Source organism: Haplochromis burtoni, unplaced genomic scaffold (assembly GCF_018398535.1).
Source record: "Haplochromis burtoni strain Fernald_Lab_line unplaced genomic scaffold, NCSU_Asbu1 Contig_169, whole genome shotgun sequence".
In the NCBI taxonomy this organism is placed as follows: Eukaryota; Metazoa; Chordata; class Actinopteri; order Cichliformes; family Cichlidae; genus Haplochromis; species Haplochromis burtoni.
In genome coordinates, this window is record NW_024582530.1 from 539109 (window position 1) to 554675 (window position 15567).

The 15567-nt window shown below is 45.0% G+C and overlaps 1 protein-coding gene across 9 annotated transcripts in view; it reads left to right on the forward strand.

The window, feature by feature from the left end:
- LOC102303669 (A-kinase anchor protein 13) overlaps positions 1-13331 on the forward strand; it is a 57870-nt gene extending 44539 nt beyond the window's left edge. For 7 of the 9 annotated variants that reach the window (XM_042225357.1, XM_014337190.2, XM_042225361.1 and 4 more), the window contains 26 exons: positions 137-269; positions 1685-1752; positions 1916-1970; positions 2814-2979; positions 3253-3359; positions 3466-3609; positions 3692-3801; positions 3881-4024; positions 4359-4484; positions 4576-4693; positions 4845-4965; positions 5365-5495; positions 5584-5660; positions 5734-5800; positions 5921-6035; positions 7060-7142; positions 7232-7423; positions 7501-7623; positions 7757-7827; positions 8288-8332; positions 8895-8945; positions 9025-9234; positions 9362-9640; positions 10008-10127; positions 10225-10432; positions 10528-13331. In XM_042225357.1, the coding sequence (XP_042081291.1) occupies positions 137-269; positions 1685-1752; positions 1916-1970; positions 2814-2979; positions 3253-3359; positions 3466-3609; positions 3692-3801; positions 3881-4024; positions 4359-4484; positions 4576-4693; positions 4845-4965; positions 5365-5495; positions 5584-5660; positions 5734-5800; positions 5921-6035; positions 7060-7142; positions 7232-7423; positions 7501-7623; positions 7757-7827; positions 8288-8332; positions 8895-8945; positions 9025-9234; positions 9362-9640; positions 10008-10127; positions 10225-10432; positions 10528-10583 (3120 nt within the window). In that variant the 3' untranslated portion in view covers positions 10584-13331. The remainder of the gene's footprint in view (positions 1-136; positions 270-1684; positions 1753-1915; positions 1971-2813; positions 2980-3252; positions 3360-3465; positions 3610-3691; positions 3802-3880; positions 4025-4358; positions 4485-4575; positions 4694-4844; positions 4966-5364; positions 5496-5583; positions 5661-5733; positions 5801-5920; positions 6036-7059; positions 7143-7231; positions 7424-7500; positions 7624-7756; positions 7828-8287; positions 8333-8894; positions 8946-9024; positions 9235-9361; positions 9641-10007; positions 10128-10224; positions 10433-10527) is intronic. The other 2 variants (XM_042225360.1, XM_042225359.1) reach the window with 2 other exon arrangements.
- Positions 13332-15567: the final 2236 nt, after the last annotated feature.

Sequence of the window (15567 nt, forward strand, 5' to 3'; positions counted from 1 at the left end):
TGTGTGTGTGTGTGTGTGTGTGTGTGTGTGTGTGTGGGTGTGTGGTGGCATGCAGAAATGAACAGTGCACTATCTCAATTCAAAGGAATGAGAAATGTCAGGTTTTAAAGTGTGTTGGTGTCTTTGGTGTTTTCAGGACAAGGAGAGGAGGGGGGAGGGTAAGCAGGAGAGCAAAGCACGAGAAAAGGCCCCCCTGTGCCCCCCCGGCTCCACGCTGTGTCAGCACAGCGGCAGACTCCTGTGCAATAAGGAAACGTTCTCCTGCAACAGTAAGGCCCTCGTAGCGCTGTCTTTCTGACACATGCCAGCTCTCTTACTCTCCTGCTGCATTTCTGCTCTTTCCTTCCTGCTTTTTATTTCACCTCCAGTCTGGGATCACCACTTCCTCTTCTCCGTACTTCGTTATCTCCATGCGTTTTCACACCTTTCATAACACCATCATACTGCTCTGTGTAATAATGCTGTAGTTGTTTACATAGAAGTGGTTAGTCGTGATTAGTAGTGGTTAATAGTCTGGGCAGTCATCAGACAGCAACAGGGTTCTGTGTGGCTTGTGCTTGGTCCTCCTCTGCCTGTATGGTTTTTCACCCACAGTCCACACAGCTGCTGGGCTTGCTGTGGTAGGATCCACTCTGTACTTGTTTGGCCTTTAATAACAGGAACAGAACCAGCAGACCTCTTTAGCACCCCAGCCTTTACAGACAGAGCTGACTGGACAGTATTTGTGGAGTTGCAGACTTGAAGCCTCAAACTGAAGGAAAATACTCAGGGTAAGATGATGGAAGGTATTGCAGGTACAAAGAAGCTGGAAAACTGAGCAAAAGAAAAGGTTAAAGCTGAGTGGGACAGTCCGGAGGAGGCAGCCAAACCTGGGGACAGAACCTGCCAGTTTCTCTGACGGATGATTTTATGCTTGTTTCTTTATGGGTTTAGTTTTTCAATCATCAGCCATAAAAGGCTGATGGAGTACTGTTGTAAGTGTGCGGACGGCATGGATGCACAAGTGTGTGAATGTGATGACTTCAAAACGAGGCGAGGTATGAGTTTGACATTGATACCATAGGTGTATCTGCCTGGAGGCTGAGGGGTAGCACTGACCAGCGCTGGTATTTCTTCTTCCTGTGAGCCGGACTGAAGCCATGGCAGCAGTCACTGCCTTCTGGTTTCTTTGCCTTTCCACGCAGAAGAGAAGAGTGTCAAAGGATGTTGTAGTGTTAAAGAGACGGAAATATCAAGGCTATAGCTGAATAGTCCAAAACTTCCTGTTCCACTTCACGGTGACCTTGATGGAGAAGGTCATGAGGTCAAGGAAGAGTGTTAAGGAGAATTTCCGAGGACCAATGAAGAGAAGCTTAGAGGCTCCAGCTGCACTCAGACTTCCTAAGAGAGTGATGCTGATGATGAGGCTCCTCCTTAGTGAACCCACCACAGTACATCCAGCTATGAAGTGAAATATAGCATGTGTGTCAGAAACGCTGCTGCAGAGATGAGCCACTGTAGCTCCTGACATTATGGCAGCTGTAAGAATAAAGCATTGCATAAATGTATGTGACCTGCCCTCTAAAGTGCTGTGAGGTCAGTAAGACATTAAAGTATGTGAGATGAATGTGGCACCCTGTGTGTGTGTGTGTGTGTGTGGTTGGGGGTGAATACACTAACATAGCTGTTTCTGTGCTGCCTGCAGACTGTGGGGTCCTCGTCAGTGACAGATCCACGGAGAGCCCGTCTGTCTGTGCAAAGAACAGAATAAAGGTAGGTATGGTACACAGACTCATGATGAATGTGTTACCATCAGGAATAACTGTAGATGAACAGCTAAACCACATGTTCTAATTTAGAGGTGAGGTATAAATCCATCATAAATGTATTTTACAAGTCTTCTTTAAGTTTAATCTGTCATGTTTGTCTCTATCAGCAAGCGGCGGTGCCAGAAGGCGTTCCTGGGTCGTCTGTTAACACGAGGAGTAAAAGTAAGAACACATGGAGAACTTTACAGAGGAGACACAGGGGAGCGAATCAACTAAAGCTAAAGACACTTTCAAAGAATCCTTTATATCAATCCGTCTAAAAATTCCCAGTTTCCCTCAGATTTGACTGGTAATTTTATCTGTATATGTCCTAGTGACCATTAAAATAAAGCTGTGGGTCTCAAATCATTCATTTAGATACAGGTGCTTTAAAATAACTGCACAGCTGTGTTACTAAGAAAGCTGCTGAGTTTGAATCTATTCCACCACTCCCATGATCAGCAGAAGCCCATTAGCAAAAGAAGAGAGGTTTCCACGTTCTGTCGGTGCCGCACAAACGCACACTGTCCGCACTGCAAAGTGCAACACAACGTTAATGTACACATGTACTTGAAGACAAATTCCTGTCTTCACTCAGTGCTGTTCCTCTGTCAGGATAGAAAAAAGGTCCAGCTGTCACTCCAAAGCCAGCGTACAGTGATGGCACAAACACAGAACAAGCTTATGATTGAGTGCAGCATGTTTGACTTTTTACTCAGTTTGTAAAAGAGCAAGTCAAATAAGGACACTGGGAGGTAGCAATGCAGCATTTCTGAAGGAGCTTTAGTTCTCATCGAACTAAAGCTCTAAAGCATGCTTGCAACTCAGACCTGAGCAGACGGAGCACACGCAGAGAGAGGGAGCTGCTTTTGATTGGTAGACAGAGCTTCTGATGTCCCAGCAGTTCCACTGATAGACACCTTCTGGCTCATAGTATGAAGAAGAGAACTACAAAAGAACTAGATTGCTGCTTTTTAATGAGCAAATAATCAAATTCATTTTCTGTTTTGATATATTTTTATCTAGCTACATCTTCTACATCATCGCTGTCGTCAAGGTCCTCATCGTCACGTTGGTCAACAGTAACAATGCCCAACGACCACCTTCCTATGCTGTCTCCGAGAAGAAACCGCAGAACCTTCAGCCCTCACAGCAACCTGGCTAAGAGCATCTCCATTAGCAACATACCATCGTAAGACGTTACGACTAATTAACTTTGTTTCTGAAAATTCCCAGTTAGCTCTAAACGTCACGTGTGCACACCAGCACAAGTGACTGTCTCAGCACTGAGCACACATGCCGTCGCTCGATGTGCTCTTCACAGACGTGAAGACGGGTTTTTCTGTTCTTGTCACTAGAGCTAGTGGCAGCTCCAAAGGCGTCATATTGTTCTTGCGACTATGTGATGTATGTAGAAAGCAAAGCCATTAAAATCCTGCTCATCTTCATAGTTTTGTTCCTTCAGGTTAGACGATGCTGCACTCAAGCGCCTCAAAGTGCTGTCCCAGTCCACCGACTCTCTCCATCAGGGGATCAAAGTCAACGCTTCAACTGAGTCTCTCACTGATGAAGGTAGAACACAACACACACACAGACACACACACACACAGTTTAGATTCAAAGAATGATGGTTTGAGCTGCTGTGTGTGTGTGTGTGTGTGTGTGTGTGTGTGTGTAGGTACTGAGATCACTGAGACCCAGCTGATGGAGTTTGAAAATGACATTAAAGATCTGGCAGCTGATTCTTGGAGCGGTATGGTGGATAAGAAGTTCTTGAAGTCCCTGAAGAAAGATGAAGTGAAGAGACAAGATGTCATTTATGGTAAACTGTGCTGTGACTCAGTGGGGAGTGACAGACTGCTGTCGGGGCCAAACATGGAGATAAGAGTGTTTTCTCTGCACAGAGCTGTACCAGACGGAGGTTCACCATGTGAGGACTCTGAAGATTATGTCGGAAGTGTATCACAAAGGCCTTCAGAAGGAGCTGCAGCTTGATCTTCAAACTCTGAACAAGGTGATCAAAGAGCAATTTCACCTGTCGACACGCTTGGGTACACACAGTATAACGACCTGTCTGTCCAACATTTCCCTAGATTTTCCCTGTTTTGGACGATCTCTTGGAGTTCCACACAGAATTCCTCTCATTGCTCCTGGAGAGAAAAAGAAATGCATCAACCGAGAGACAGAAAAGCAACAACTTCCTCATCTGCAGCATTGGAGACATCTTAGTTAAACAGGTGAGACGAGGACACGAGGAGGGTGTATGCGTGTGTGTCAGTGGTAAATAAAGTTGAAATAAATCCATTTCTGGTGGCCCTTACACTCCTCGTGTGTGGAGTGTGTGCTGTTGTCTTTTAGTTAAGTTCAACTCTAAGATATCTGTTTGGAAATCAGGGGTGTCGTTTGGTAGTGTCAGTGGTTGCAGTAAAGATCATGGCAGTCTTTCCATTAAGTTGCAGTTCTTTTGAGTTAATGGAAGAACTACAATATTCACAGCATGTTATGGAAAGCGCTGAATTTGCTTCCACCTTAAATGTGTTTACTTTCTTTTTTGTGACTTCTTAAATTCAGTTTTCAGGCTGCAGCTCTGTCCGCATGACGAAAGTTTATGGCAAGTTTTGCAGTCGCCACAACGAAGCCGTCAGTCTGTACAAAGAACTGCACGCCAAAGATAAACGCTTCCAGGCTTTCGTCAAGGTCAGAGCTGCTCTCTGTACACGCAGCACATCAGAGGACCTCACCTGCACTGTCTGGGATCTATGCATGACCTCAGTATCTTTGTGTGCAGAGAACAATGAGCAGCAGTGTTGTGCGGCGGCTCAGCATCCCAGAGTGCATTTTGTTGGTGACTCAGAGGATCACCAAATATCCTGTTCTGATCCAGAGGATCCTTCAGCACACCAAAGGTAAGAATGAAGACCCGTGGCAGCATCCACGGAGTCAAGCGCATCTTTCATTGTTCTTCAAACGTCACCTAAAAACTGTGCGGTGACACTGTGTCCAACATCTTTCCTCAGAACATAATTCATCCTAAACTCTTTATGAATCTCTGAACAGAGTCAGATAAGGAGCACGGCTTGGTTTCTGACGCGCTGCGCCTTGTGAAGGAGCTGATTACGGCTGTGGATAATAAAGTCAACCAGCAGGAGAAGAAACAGCGCCTGAAGGAGGTGTACAGGTACTCAGTAGTGTCAGTGATGGAGTTTGCCTACTCCTGGATCAGCTGATCACGTGGGTCATCAGAGCAGTTCATTCCTCCAGACAGTCCCCTCCCTGCCCATTCTTAGCTCAGAGCGCTCCACAAACGCTCCCAAACCAACGCCTGAGGTATACGTTGCACAATGTCAACTGATGAACGCTGAATGATGAATAAGCTTAAAGGCTGGCTGATACCTGGGCTGTACCTTCCACATATATACCACTTTTCTAGTCGTGCTGACTGCTCAGAGCAGTGCTGATGTTCAGCCTGTGTTTTACTCTCTGCATGTAGTTTTAGATTTTTTCTGTAAGCTTAGCTTGCAGAAACAGCAGTGCTCTTAAATGTGCCTGAGTGTAAACCTTTAATGTCTCACTGCAGTCGCACTGACAGTAAGTCCATCATGAGGATGAAGAGTGGTCAGATGTTCGCTAAAGAGGACCTGATCAGAGGGAGGAAGCTGCTGCACGATGGAGCGCTGCAGCTGAAAAACTCTGCAGGAAGACTCAAAGGTTCATCACATTTGCATCTTTGGACCAAACCTGACGTGAATTTATTCAGGCTGGAGCTCGCTGTAATCTTCGTTTCTGTGTGTTGCAGAAGTCCACGCCATGCTCCTGACAGATGTGCTGGTCTTTCTTCAGGAAAAAGACCAGAAATATGTATTTGCCTCGTTGGTAAGTTTGGCACTCGGCACATACATAAGATCGTACCCAAGGATTCGGTTTGATTTGGAGCCTTTGTTCCCAGGACCAGCGCTCCACGGTCATCTCCTTACACAAACTCATTGTAAGAGAAGTGGCAAATGAGGAGCGAGGTCAGTCTCCTTCCTTCTCTCACATCTTTTGGGGATTTCAGTCACTGTGTGATTCAGTCTGGCTTTTAGTCAGCACGAACCACAATGGTTTCATCAAGGATTGCCTCGTGTCTCCTGCAGGTCTGTTTCTGATCACAGCTGGCACAGAAAAGCCAGAAATGGTGGAGGTGTTGGCCAGCAGCAAGGAGGAGCGCAACACATGGATGGCCATTATACAGGACGCTATGCAGTGCATGTGAGAATACACACACACACACACACACACACACACACACACAAAGATCACTGGCAGATGCACTTCAAGTCCTTTCTGCAGAAGTTTGTTCCTAACATGAAGGGTCAAAGGAAATAATATGTTTTACACAAGTGTAGTGGGTGCTCAGCACACAGCAGCGGTTAGCACGGTCTCCTCACAGCAGTAAAGTTTTCATTTGAATCCTGGCTGAAGCCTTTTAGTCTGCATGTTCCCCCTGTGCCTACGTGACTTCCTCCCACAGTCCAAGCATGCGCCTCAGCTGCACTGGTGATTTTTAGAGGCCGTGGGTGTGAGGTGGATAAACACAAAGTAAAGTGCTGTATGGATGTATGCTTTGATGTGGCTTGTAGGGGTGAGTAAGACTGCAAGTATGGCAGTCCGTTTACAGATGCTCCATTTCCAAAGTGTGGAGCTCACTTTGTGGATTATCTATTCAAAAAAGCAAAACTTTATTTCTTCCCTGCTGGAAGAAGTAGTGCTGCACAGTGTGAGGTCCCGTGGATAACACTGCCATCAAACTCTGTACATGATGTAGCATGGTGCATTAGACAAAGCTAAGCACAAGCACAGCTAAGTAATGCGAAAAAGGTCATTTAGGAAAAAAGAACAACATTTGACCAGTAAAGAAATCAAATACACGTTAAAACTGTTTGTGAAGCAGGAACAAAAAACGATTAATTAGAATAATGATGAAATTAAAGTGAGATCGCCAAATTAAAAGCAGTTTAAGATGAAATGACTGACAATAATAACTGAAACCACAAATTAAAACCTAACAAAGAAGTAGAAATAAAATCTTCAGTATGGCAGACCTCTGTGCAGAGCTTGTAGGGCCTTTAAAATAAGCTTTTCATTTTTTTATCTAGCAAAGGAGTTAGAGCTGCTCTGTTTCCAGCAGTGCACGTTTGAGCATTGTGAGCAATGTGGTACATTTATCTGAGCTGAAAGCAGAAGCTGGAGAGTATTCGAACATCACTCCAGGCCTTCATTTGTGTTCTGACAGGGAGAAAGATAAGGATGAGGGACTCCCAAGTGAGACGGAAGAAGACCGGAGACAACAGGAGAACAGAGCAAAGGAGATCCGCGGTGAGCAGCCGATGTTCCAGTTAACGTGCTGTAGTGGGCGGGGAGTCCTGTGTCATGTTGAGTGTGTTTGCATTTGTCCCTGATTCCAGAGCTTCTGCAGAGGAAGGATGAGCAGATTATCAGTTTATTGGAGGAGAAGATACACATCTTTAGAGAGCTGGGTAACTGCAGTCTGTCTCCAGAGGATGCTAACACATCGGTCATGGAGCGGATGTTGTTCAGAGCCACACCTGATAACGTCACCAAAGGAGAGCCGGTCATAAATGATGCTGTGAGAGAAGGTGAGCAGGCCTCTGAGGTTACTTCTCGTCATGTGCATCTCAGAGATGACGTGTTCAAACCTGTTCCTCTCTGTCAGTGGAGGCCCTGCATGCTTTGGTCAGCGGAGGTTTTGGTGCAGCGGCCTGCGGTCCAGTCTGCCTGCCCAGACGAGCGGAGACGTTTGGAGGCTTCGACAGTCATCAGATGAACAGCAGCAAGAGTAAGACACGAGCAGGTCATCAAAGATGTCAGGGCAGGTGTTCACGCTCCTGTGAGACCGACTCTGCCGTCATCACAGCAGCTGTCTTTATCATGACCAGCCTTTAAAAGCCTTCACCTCCTCTTACTGTCAGATGGAGAAAAGGAAGAGGGCGAGGAGTCAGTGGACCTCCGCAGGACTGAGTCCGACAGCGTGCTGAAGAAGGTAGGGATGTGTGTGTTTCACATAGGGTTATTCATCTCATTTAAGACGACTCATTTCTTTAATACGTTCCTGCAGGTTTTACTGTGATGAAAACGAAATGTGCCTAACTGATCAAATGGGAAGAGGCATGGCTGCTATAAACAGAGTGGGAAATCCATATGTAATAAAGAACAAGATCAGCGCAGGTATTAGTGTTATGAAGTTGAGTCGATAGTGTAGTTGATAGTGTCACACAGAGCAGACATCGAAGGCTGCTTCTCTGACGTCACAGTCATTTTTAAAAAATGGAAATATGTGCGATAAATGTTTTTGCACAGCACTTTACTTTTCCCCTGTGAGCCATCAGAGGTTCAGAACTTTACCATCCTCTGACTTCTGCTCGCTGCAGTCCACATCCTGATGTTACCTGACCAGCACTTTGCTAACATGTGCTAACATGAACTGTGTGTGTGTGCCTCAGGGAGCCACTGCCAGCCTGCAGACCCTGCTAAAGAGAAACAATGAAGTAAGTGGGCTCCTCATTCAAACACAAACAGACACACTAGTACTACTCCATCACTTTAGCTACATCACACAGGACTTTTGATAAGGACAGGACAAAGAATATCTTTTACAAGAAAAGCTTCAAAACTGCTTTGAAAGTGATGCTGAAAATATGGACGTGGCTGTTTCATAAGAATACAGTTTCTGCTTCCTTTCTGTGATGAGCTGCCGTCACTGAGAACTTTCCAGTCTAAGCTTGTCTTCACTGACTGCTGCAGCTGTCTGCAAAGCCACTTCTTCTCTTCCTGTTGTTTAATGGTGTGCTGCAAGCAATTGTAGGTCCAGTGCTGCCACCTGCTGGTGGTGTTTACACATTTTATCTTCTTAGACACCAGCAGAAGGACAGAAGTTGTTGCATAAACTGTTATTTTTTTCTTGACAACTGTGACCATCCCTAGCTCTTTCTACATGTCAGGAGGAAAATAAAGATGAACCCAGTCATGTGATGTACTGGAGGTCTTATTTGTATAAACAGCAGTTTGAGCTGTTTTTACTGACTCTGGTGTGATGGTGTGTTTCTCCAGCAGCTCCAGCGCAGTGTGACACGTCTCCATGAGCTGCTCATTTCCCTGCAGGTACACATACACGTTTACAGCAGAGGTCACGTTCAGGCTAAGTTTTCACTTTACATTGACCGTCTGTCCCTGCCTGCAGGCTGTGGTCATCCAGCAGGACTCATTTATTGAGGACCAGAGGCAAGCCCTGAGCAGCCAACTCAGCACCACCTCCTCCAGACAGTCCATCTCTTCCTCCTCCTCCTGCTCCTCGCTCTCATCCTCAACTAGCTCGCGCCCCTCCTCCCTCATTGAGCAGGAGAAGCACAGGAGTTTGGAGAGGCAGCGGCAGGAGGTGGCCAGCCTGCAGGTTAGCTCTCACTAATGCTGCTTTCACATGTTGAGTCATGGCTGCAGTGAGCTCATCGTTCCATTGTTTGACAGGAGTCATGTTTTCATCCAGCTTCTTGTGACATCACACTTGTGGTTTGTTTTAGAAACAGCAGGCTGCACATCAGGAAGAAAAGAGGAAACGAGAGAGAGAGTGGGAGCTGAAAGAGAGAGCTCTGGCAGATCGGGAGGAGAGGCTGGGGGAGGAAGAGGAGCAGACGAGGCGGAAATGTCGGGAGCTGACAGAAGAGATGCAGATGTTACAGAGGAGCAAAGAAGAGTACCAGAGAGACGTGGAGTGGCTGAGGGAGGCGCAGAGGAGGCTGGAGAGAGACGAGGAGGCTCTGAGGAGAGACAATCAGAAGGTGGACGCAAATAGAGAGCAGGTCAGAGGTCATGTATGATGAAGGCGCTGCTAGTCTGATGCACTCGAGCACTCGAGTGTCGTCACAGGCAGGCTGCTGTGTAGCTGTAGTCTCTGTGCACGTTCACCTAATCATCACAAATCAATCGGTAAACTACATGTCATGCACGCTGTAGTATTTTATGCACTGGATGTAGTGAATTCTGTTTTTCCATGTCTGCTTCCTCTTGCCATGCCAAGTTTTGGAGGTGGAGAGTGGAAATTTGGCATAATGACTCTCAGAGCCATGACAGAAGCTTCAAAAAGAAAACCATTTGGTGGAAATGAACCAATAGATATCCTTCACCGTCTCACTCGCATCTTCATGCATGATCTAATCATTTTTCCAGTTGGAGGAGCTTCAGAGGTACCAGCGCACTCCCTCCACAAACTCAGACGACTCCTTAAGGTTCCACAGCACCGGGTCCCTGGATCTGGATTTAAAAGAAATAGCAGAACAAGCCAAAGAGGTAAGAACAAGGTCCTGCTTTAAAACCGCGTTTGTGTTAGAGTTTAGGAAGCTGCTGCATGAGCCCTTGAATGACTAATATTGTGGGTGAACATCAGGTGGAGCTCTCATCCTCCGCCCCAACCAAAGAACCTTTCCTCCGCATTGGATCCAAGAGGATGAGCAAAAACTTCAACCCCTTCTCCTCTAAGGCTCAGGGAGCAGAGAAGGAGTCCCAGCTCCCCTCCAGACTACTTCAACTGACCAAATCCAAAGAGAAGAAGGAGAAAAAGAAGAAAGGAAAAGGAGGGAAGGACGCGCAGACAGGTACAGTCAGACCGACTCAAAGTGAAGACGGTCATGGGTGGAGTGGTGTTCTGTGTACTGGTATCCTGCTACATAACTCTTGTGTTTGTCTTTAGAAAACAAAGGTGCAGTGATGTTGGATTCTCCAAACGACAGTGACTTCTTCATCTGAGGAGTGAACTCCTAACACCCAGTCGCACAGCTGACAGTGTGTGTCTGTCTCTGTCTGCTTGGCCCCAGACATTGCCCCAGCCTTCCCGTCACACAGACTGTACCATCAAAGGTCAAAGGTCAGGCAGGGTAACACACTGACTTAGCTGAAGTCTTTCCCAAGGTAACAGACTGCTCTGGAGACTATCCTGCCCACGCTCCAATAATGCCAAACTGGATGGATTCAGAAGAGTTTGTCCAGCAGCAGGTCCGAACATCGACAGCACCTGAGCCTGGAAAAGCTTAACTTGACCAATCAGAAGCAAGATTTCTTTTAAGTGTTGCTGAAGCTAACTTTTGTTGCTTGTTGTGCACTCCTTACTTGTAGAACACACACACACACACACACACACACACACAGCAGGTTAAACCATCATTCATTGTGAATGAAACAGACCCCTTAAATTAAAAAAATCTGTGTTTATTTGATCTTGAGCTGAAGTGCCTTCCATGTGTCTGGTACATCACTGGCAGCAGGTATACGTGTAGCAGCAGTTAATCTGATTTGTAACAAAGTACTGATGAAATGTACATTATACAGAGCTGACCCTGCACTGTTTACATGTCAGTGTATCAAGCTTCCTGCTCATTTCATTGGTCCTTCATTTCTGCCCAAGCTATCATTTCAGACCCGGCAGCAACATATCTAAAGCATGCACTGACCCGGGCTCTCCCATCACAGTCACCAAACTCTTATACGCTGATTTAAATTCAACTTAAGAGTTTAATAACGAAACTGGACATTTTATTAGACAGATGGTTCACAAACCCAGCCAAGAGTGAAATCAAAGAAGGACAACTGTTATATTAGAACACTATATACCTCTGCATGTGGACAAGGGTCCACTCTAACCCCCATTTCTATTGCCTTTATTCACCCTCACAAAGCCCTGCCGGTGTGCATAACACACCCATCATACACTGGACACCCACAGGCTCGTGTGCTCCATCCACCTGTGTGGGGAATGACAGTCGAGGTCGAGACATTGCTTTACTTACTGCTGCACTCACTTGTTATGTTTACTCTACATGAAGCTTAATATTCCTATTCTTTTTAATAGAAGCACCTGACTCTTACTAAACAGCCCAATGCTGAAAAGTGGAACAAACACGTGAGAAGAAGACTTCTGTGATACACACCACTGGTTTGAATCTGCTTGTGTGCATTCCCCTGTGTTGACAGCTGCTTCTCGTCATGACAAAAATGGCGTGTCCTTGCTGAACTGCTCCTCTTTGAACAACAGATAACAGAGCCATTACGAGGAAGCCAGTCAAACATGCCAAAGAGAAGAGTCCATTAAATATTCATCACTTGTGCTTCTGTTTTTCTGCAGCGTTATGTTTCCAGATAACTGGATTCTCCCAGTGCATCACACAGGGAGGCTCGCTCAGGGCGTGTACATGATTATATGTAGCCTTCAGTGTCATATTTCCGAGGGCGGGGTTAATGCAGCAAAAGTGCTTTAGCTCTGCTCTAACCAGGTAGTACTCTAACCAAACAGCAGAGGTGAGAACAAAAGTTAACAAATAAAACCAACACTGAAAGACTGACACTCCTGCATTACACTTTCAAGCTCGTGGCGCTCCGTGACGCTGCTGTAGTGTCTGCTCACAGATAACAGAGGACAGAGATGGCAGCACGGGATGCTCGACAGTGACAGCACAGTGGTTTAACAGAGACGTGAGGAACTAGTCAGCAGTAAGATCAGGTATATAAACAATACATGCTTAATTGTGTAGTATTTTTACACCAGCAGCAGTCTGACCTTTGTTTACACGGTCTCTTTGAATAGAGGCTGACGAGATTTTGATGAGAGGCTAAAGAAGCATTTCTGCTAATATCCATTTCTTTTTAGTGCAGTAATTCAAAAACTGCAGAAATAGAGGTTTAAAAAATAGTTTTGCACTTGGATGGAAGTATGTGTGGGTGTAGTATATGAGCAGCAGGTAAATCACTGAGAAGAAACCATTAAGGATGATACATAACAAGCCCATTAATACATTAGTCATGTTTTTGTGTTGAGTGGCACAAATCATGTTAACCCTGTAAAGCCTGAACCAATCATTACTAGAAAATTACATTTATAAAACAAATGTAGTTCATTAAAACTACTGACAATTTTTCTTAAAGAACTTAAATATATATATATGTGGTTGTTTTTATTTAGGTTTTTTTTTTTACTATTTATTGTTGATTTGTTGAGCAAGTTATTTGTTTTTCGGCGGGGAGAAAGTCTCAAAGACTCATCTATCAAATATGAAACAGTTGGCATTATAGGGTTAAAGACACGTTTCACACTCACAACCAAACAGATGTTCACTGATGGATTTTAGTGGAGCAGACACTCCAGCACCACCCACCCACCACACAGCAGTACAGTGTTATCAGTGTACACTGATCCCTCAACAGACAAGCTCAGTCACTGACACTGCCTCTGTGTTGTTCCTGTGCACTAAAAATATTTCTAAAACCATTAAAAATTAAAGTTTCACCATCTTTCTCGCTGTGTGTGGGATCATCTTGAAAGGTTTTTGGAATAAAAACACGAGGTACAAAGTTTCTGTTTTATTTCCAAAGAAAAAAGATGGAGGCAGAGCAACACATTTTGTAAATATGTACAAATTTCAAGTGAGAGAAAAGCTTTATTTGTCTACTTTCTTCCTGATCTGGAAATATAATGTTCAATCCTAATAAATTACTATGCTATTGTCACTGTGTGGTTTTATGTACACGGATAGCATGTTAGCTGAGAGGAGACAGAGGAGTGAGAGCGATGTTGAGAAGCTCCTGGTATGCTGCATTGGTCAAAGTCCCTCCTCTCACAGGAGCATGTGGACCTGTGTTTCCACCGAGCTGTGTGACTGTAAATGAACTGGAATCATCTGTGCACCATTTCACTGAAAATCACCAGAAGATCACTTTGAGTGAAAATGGATTTTTATTTTGTTAGTTAACATTAGAACAGGAGCATTTTTACCACCATGTGCAAAGTGAAGTATTCAGTCATTGCCCCCTGACCAAGTTTCACAGCGAAACATTTTACTTGTGATGATGTTAAATCGTGTTAGCCTCTGTGTGTCCAGGGGCCCAGATGGGTCACCAGTGCAGGGCTGCCGTAGATGTTTATTCATTGAAAGTATTCGGTCTGATTGAGGTGCCCTTCCTATTCTGTGCTATACAAGGTACAGACGGGCTGAAAATCCTGCATTTGTTTTCTAGAATTTGTCCCATGAGCCCTCTTTGTCTATCAAACCCTTAGGCAACCTCCTTAGAAATAACTCTGTATTTAAGGGCTCTAATCTTGAAAGCACAGTGCACAAAATGTGTCTTTATACAGGCAGTTAACTACAGCACATCTGCATATTTGTATTTTAGAATCTCACCAATGTGGAACAGACAATGGTGCCTCCCAGGAAGAGAGTCCAGGTTGCAATAATGGGCCTGTGGTGCAGTCTGCGTGTTCTCTCTCATGTTCTCCTGAGACTGGTAAACATCCTGGATTAATGTTGTCCACATCAGGCCGAGAAGTATCCTTGGGCAAGATGCTGAACTCTGGCACACTGGGAGTGTGAGTGTGTGAACGTTAAATTAAAAGTAGGAAAAGCAGAAAAAAAGCATGTGTTGTGTTAGAGTGTGTTAGAGTTCAGGAAGTGTGAATGAGGCTTGTAGTAAGACAGTTTGAGTAGAAAAGCACGACAGCAGTACTGGTCCACTTACCATATTAATGTCCTCTGGCTCTAAGACCTGCCTCGGTAGCCAGAGATCTGACCTCTTATCCACTGGACACTGTGCCCCCCCACCCCCTGCAGTTGGGGCTCCATTAAAAAAAACCCACACAGAGCCCAGTCAGGCTGATCAATTCCTGTTTGTGGTCAGTGGTGTCCTCAGATTGTTTACATAAGTAAAAACAAGTTTGTTTTGTCAGACAAAGGTGAGGACAGCTCATGTCACTGCAGTATTTCTACCCCAGCTCTTAATTCAGACACTCTTTAGCAGCCACAAATGGGAGTTCACGTGCAGGTCCACCGGTCACAGTGATGGAGGTGAAAAGATGGAACAGAAAGGTAACATCAACAATTCAAGAAAAATGCGACAGACTCAAAAGTCTGAGTGCACACCACGCTTGTTGTTTTTAACAACCTCGGAGCTGCACGAGGTCTGTTTCTGAGGCAGTCACGGGCTGAGGTGGTGTTGAGTGATGGAGAGTGGAGAGGTAGTGGCATTTTCAAGAGAGCACATGTTGTGACAGCAAGGCTGGATGAAAGATCGCTTGGACTGCTGTAAGTACCTGTGAGGTAATGTGAGTGAGTTAATGAGCTGGACCTTAAGGAACGCATTTGAATGATCAAGCAGCAGTGGTGCCAGCACTCATGCTGATCTGGTAGGGTTTTTACCTACAACTTAAAGATCTATGATATACTGGTATGATATGGAGATTTGGTGCTGTTGTAAAATGGTGTTTTGTAATGGAGACCAGGGGCTACACAACATTATTCCATGCATGTATTTGTTCTTGAATGAAGATACATGAAAACCACATGTATATTACTTGAGATATTTTATGAAAAACCGCTGTATGTTGCATTCTGTAAGATGTGAAACTAGTGGTTAAACCCACAAACTCTTTATTGTTTGTGATCTTTTTGCAAGCAGAGAGTCAGCTGCTGCAGCCGTTAATGTGTCAGCTTCACTTTCCAGAGCCACAATGCCCATCTGTTTTCTAAATTGGAGCATGGGGTAGTCAGCGTAAGGCCATGTCTTTCACAATGTTTGTTTGCAAATCTTTAAACTGTCTATGTCAAAGTGAAACTGAGCGTTGCATAATCAACAGAAACATTTGCTTTTCAAAGACCAAGCGTTGAACCAGAGAGAGAAGAAGGAAACATGAGGTTTAAAAAAACCAAAACACAGCTGACCTGAGGCCTTATCCAGACAGCTTCAGGGT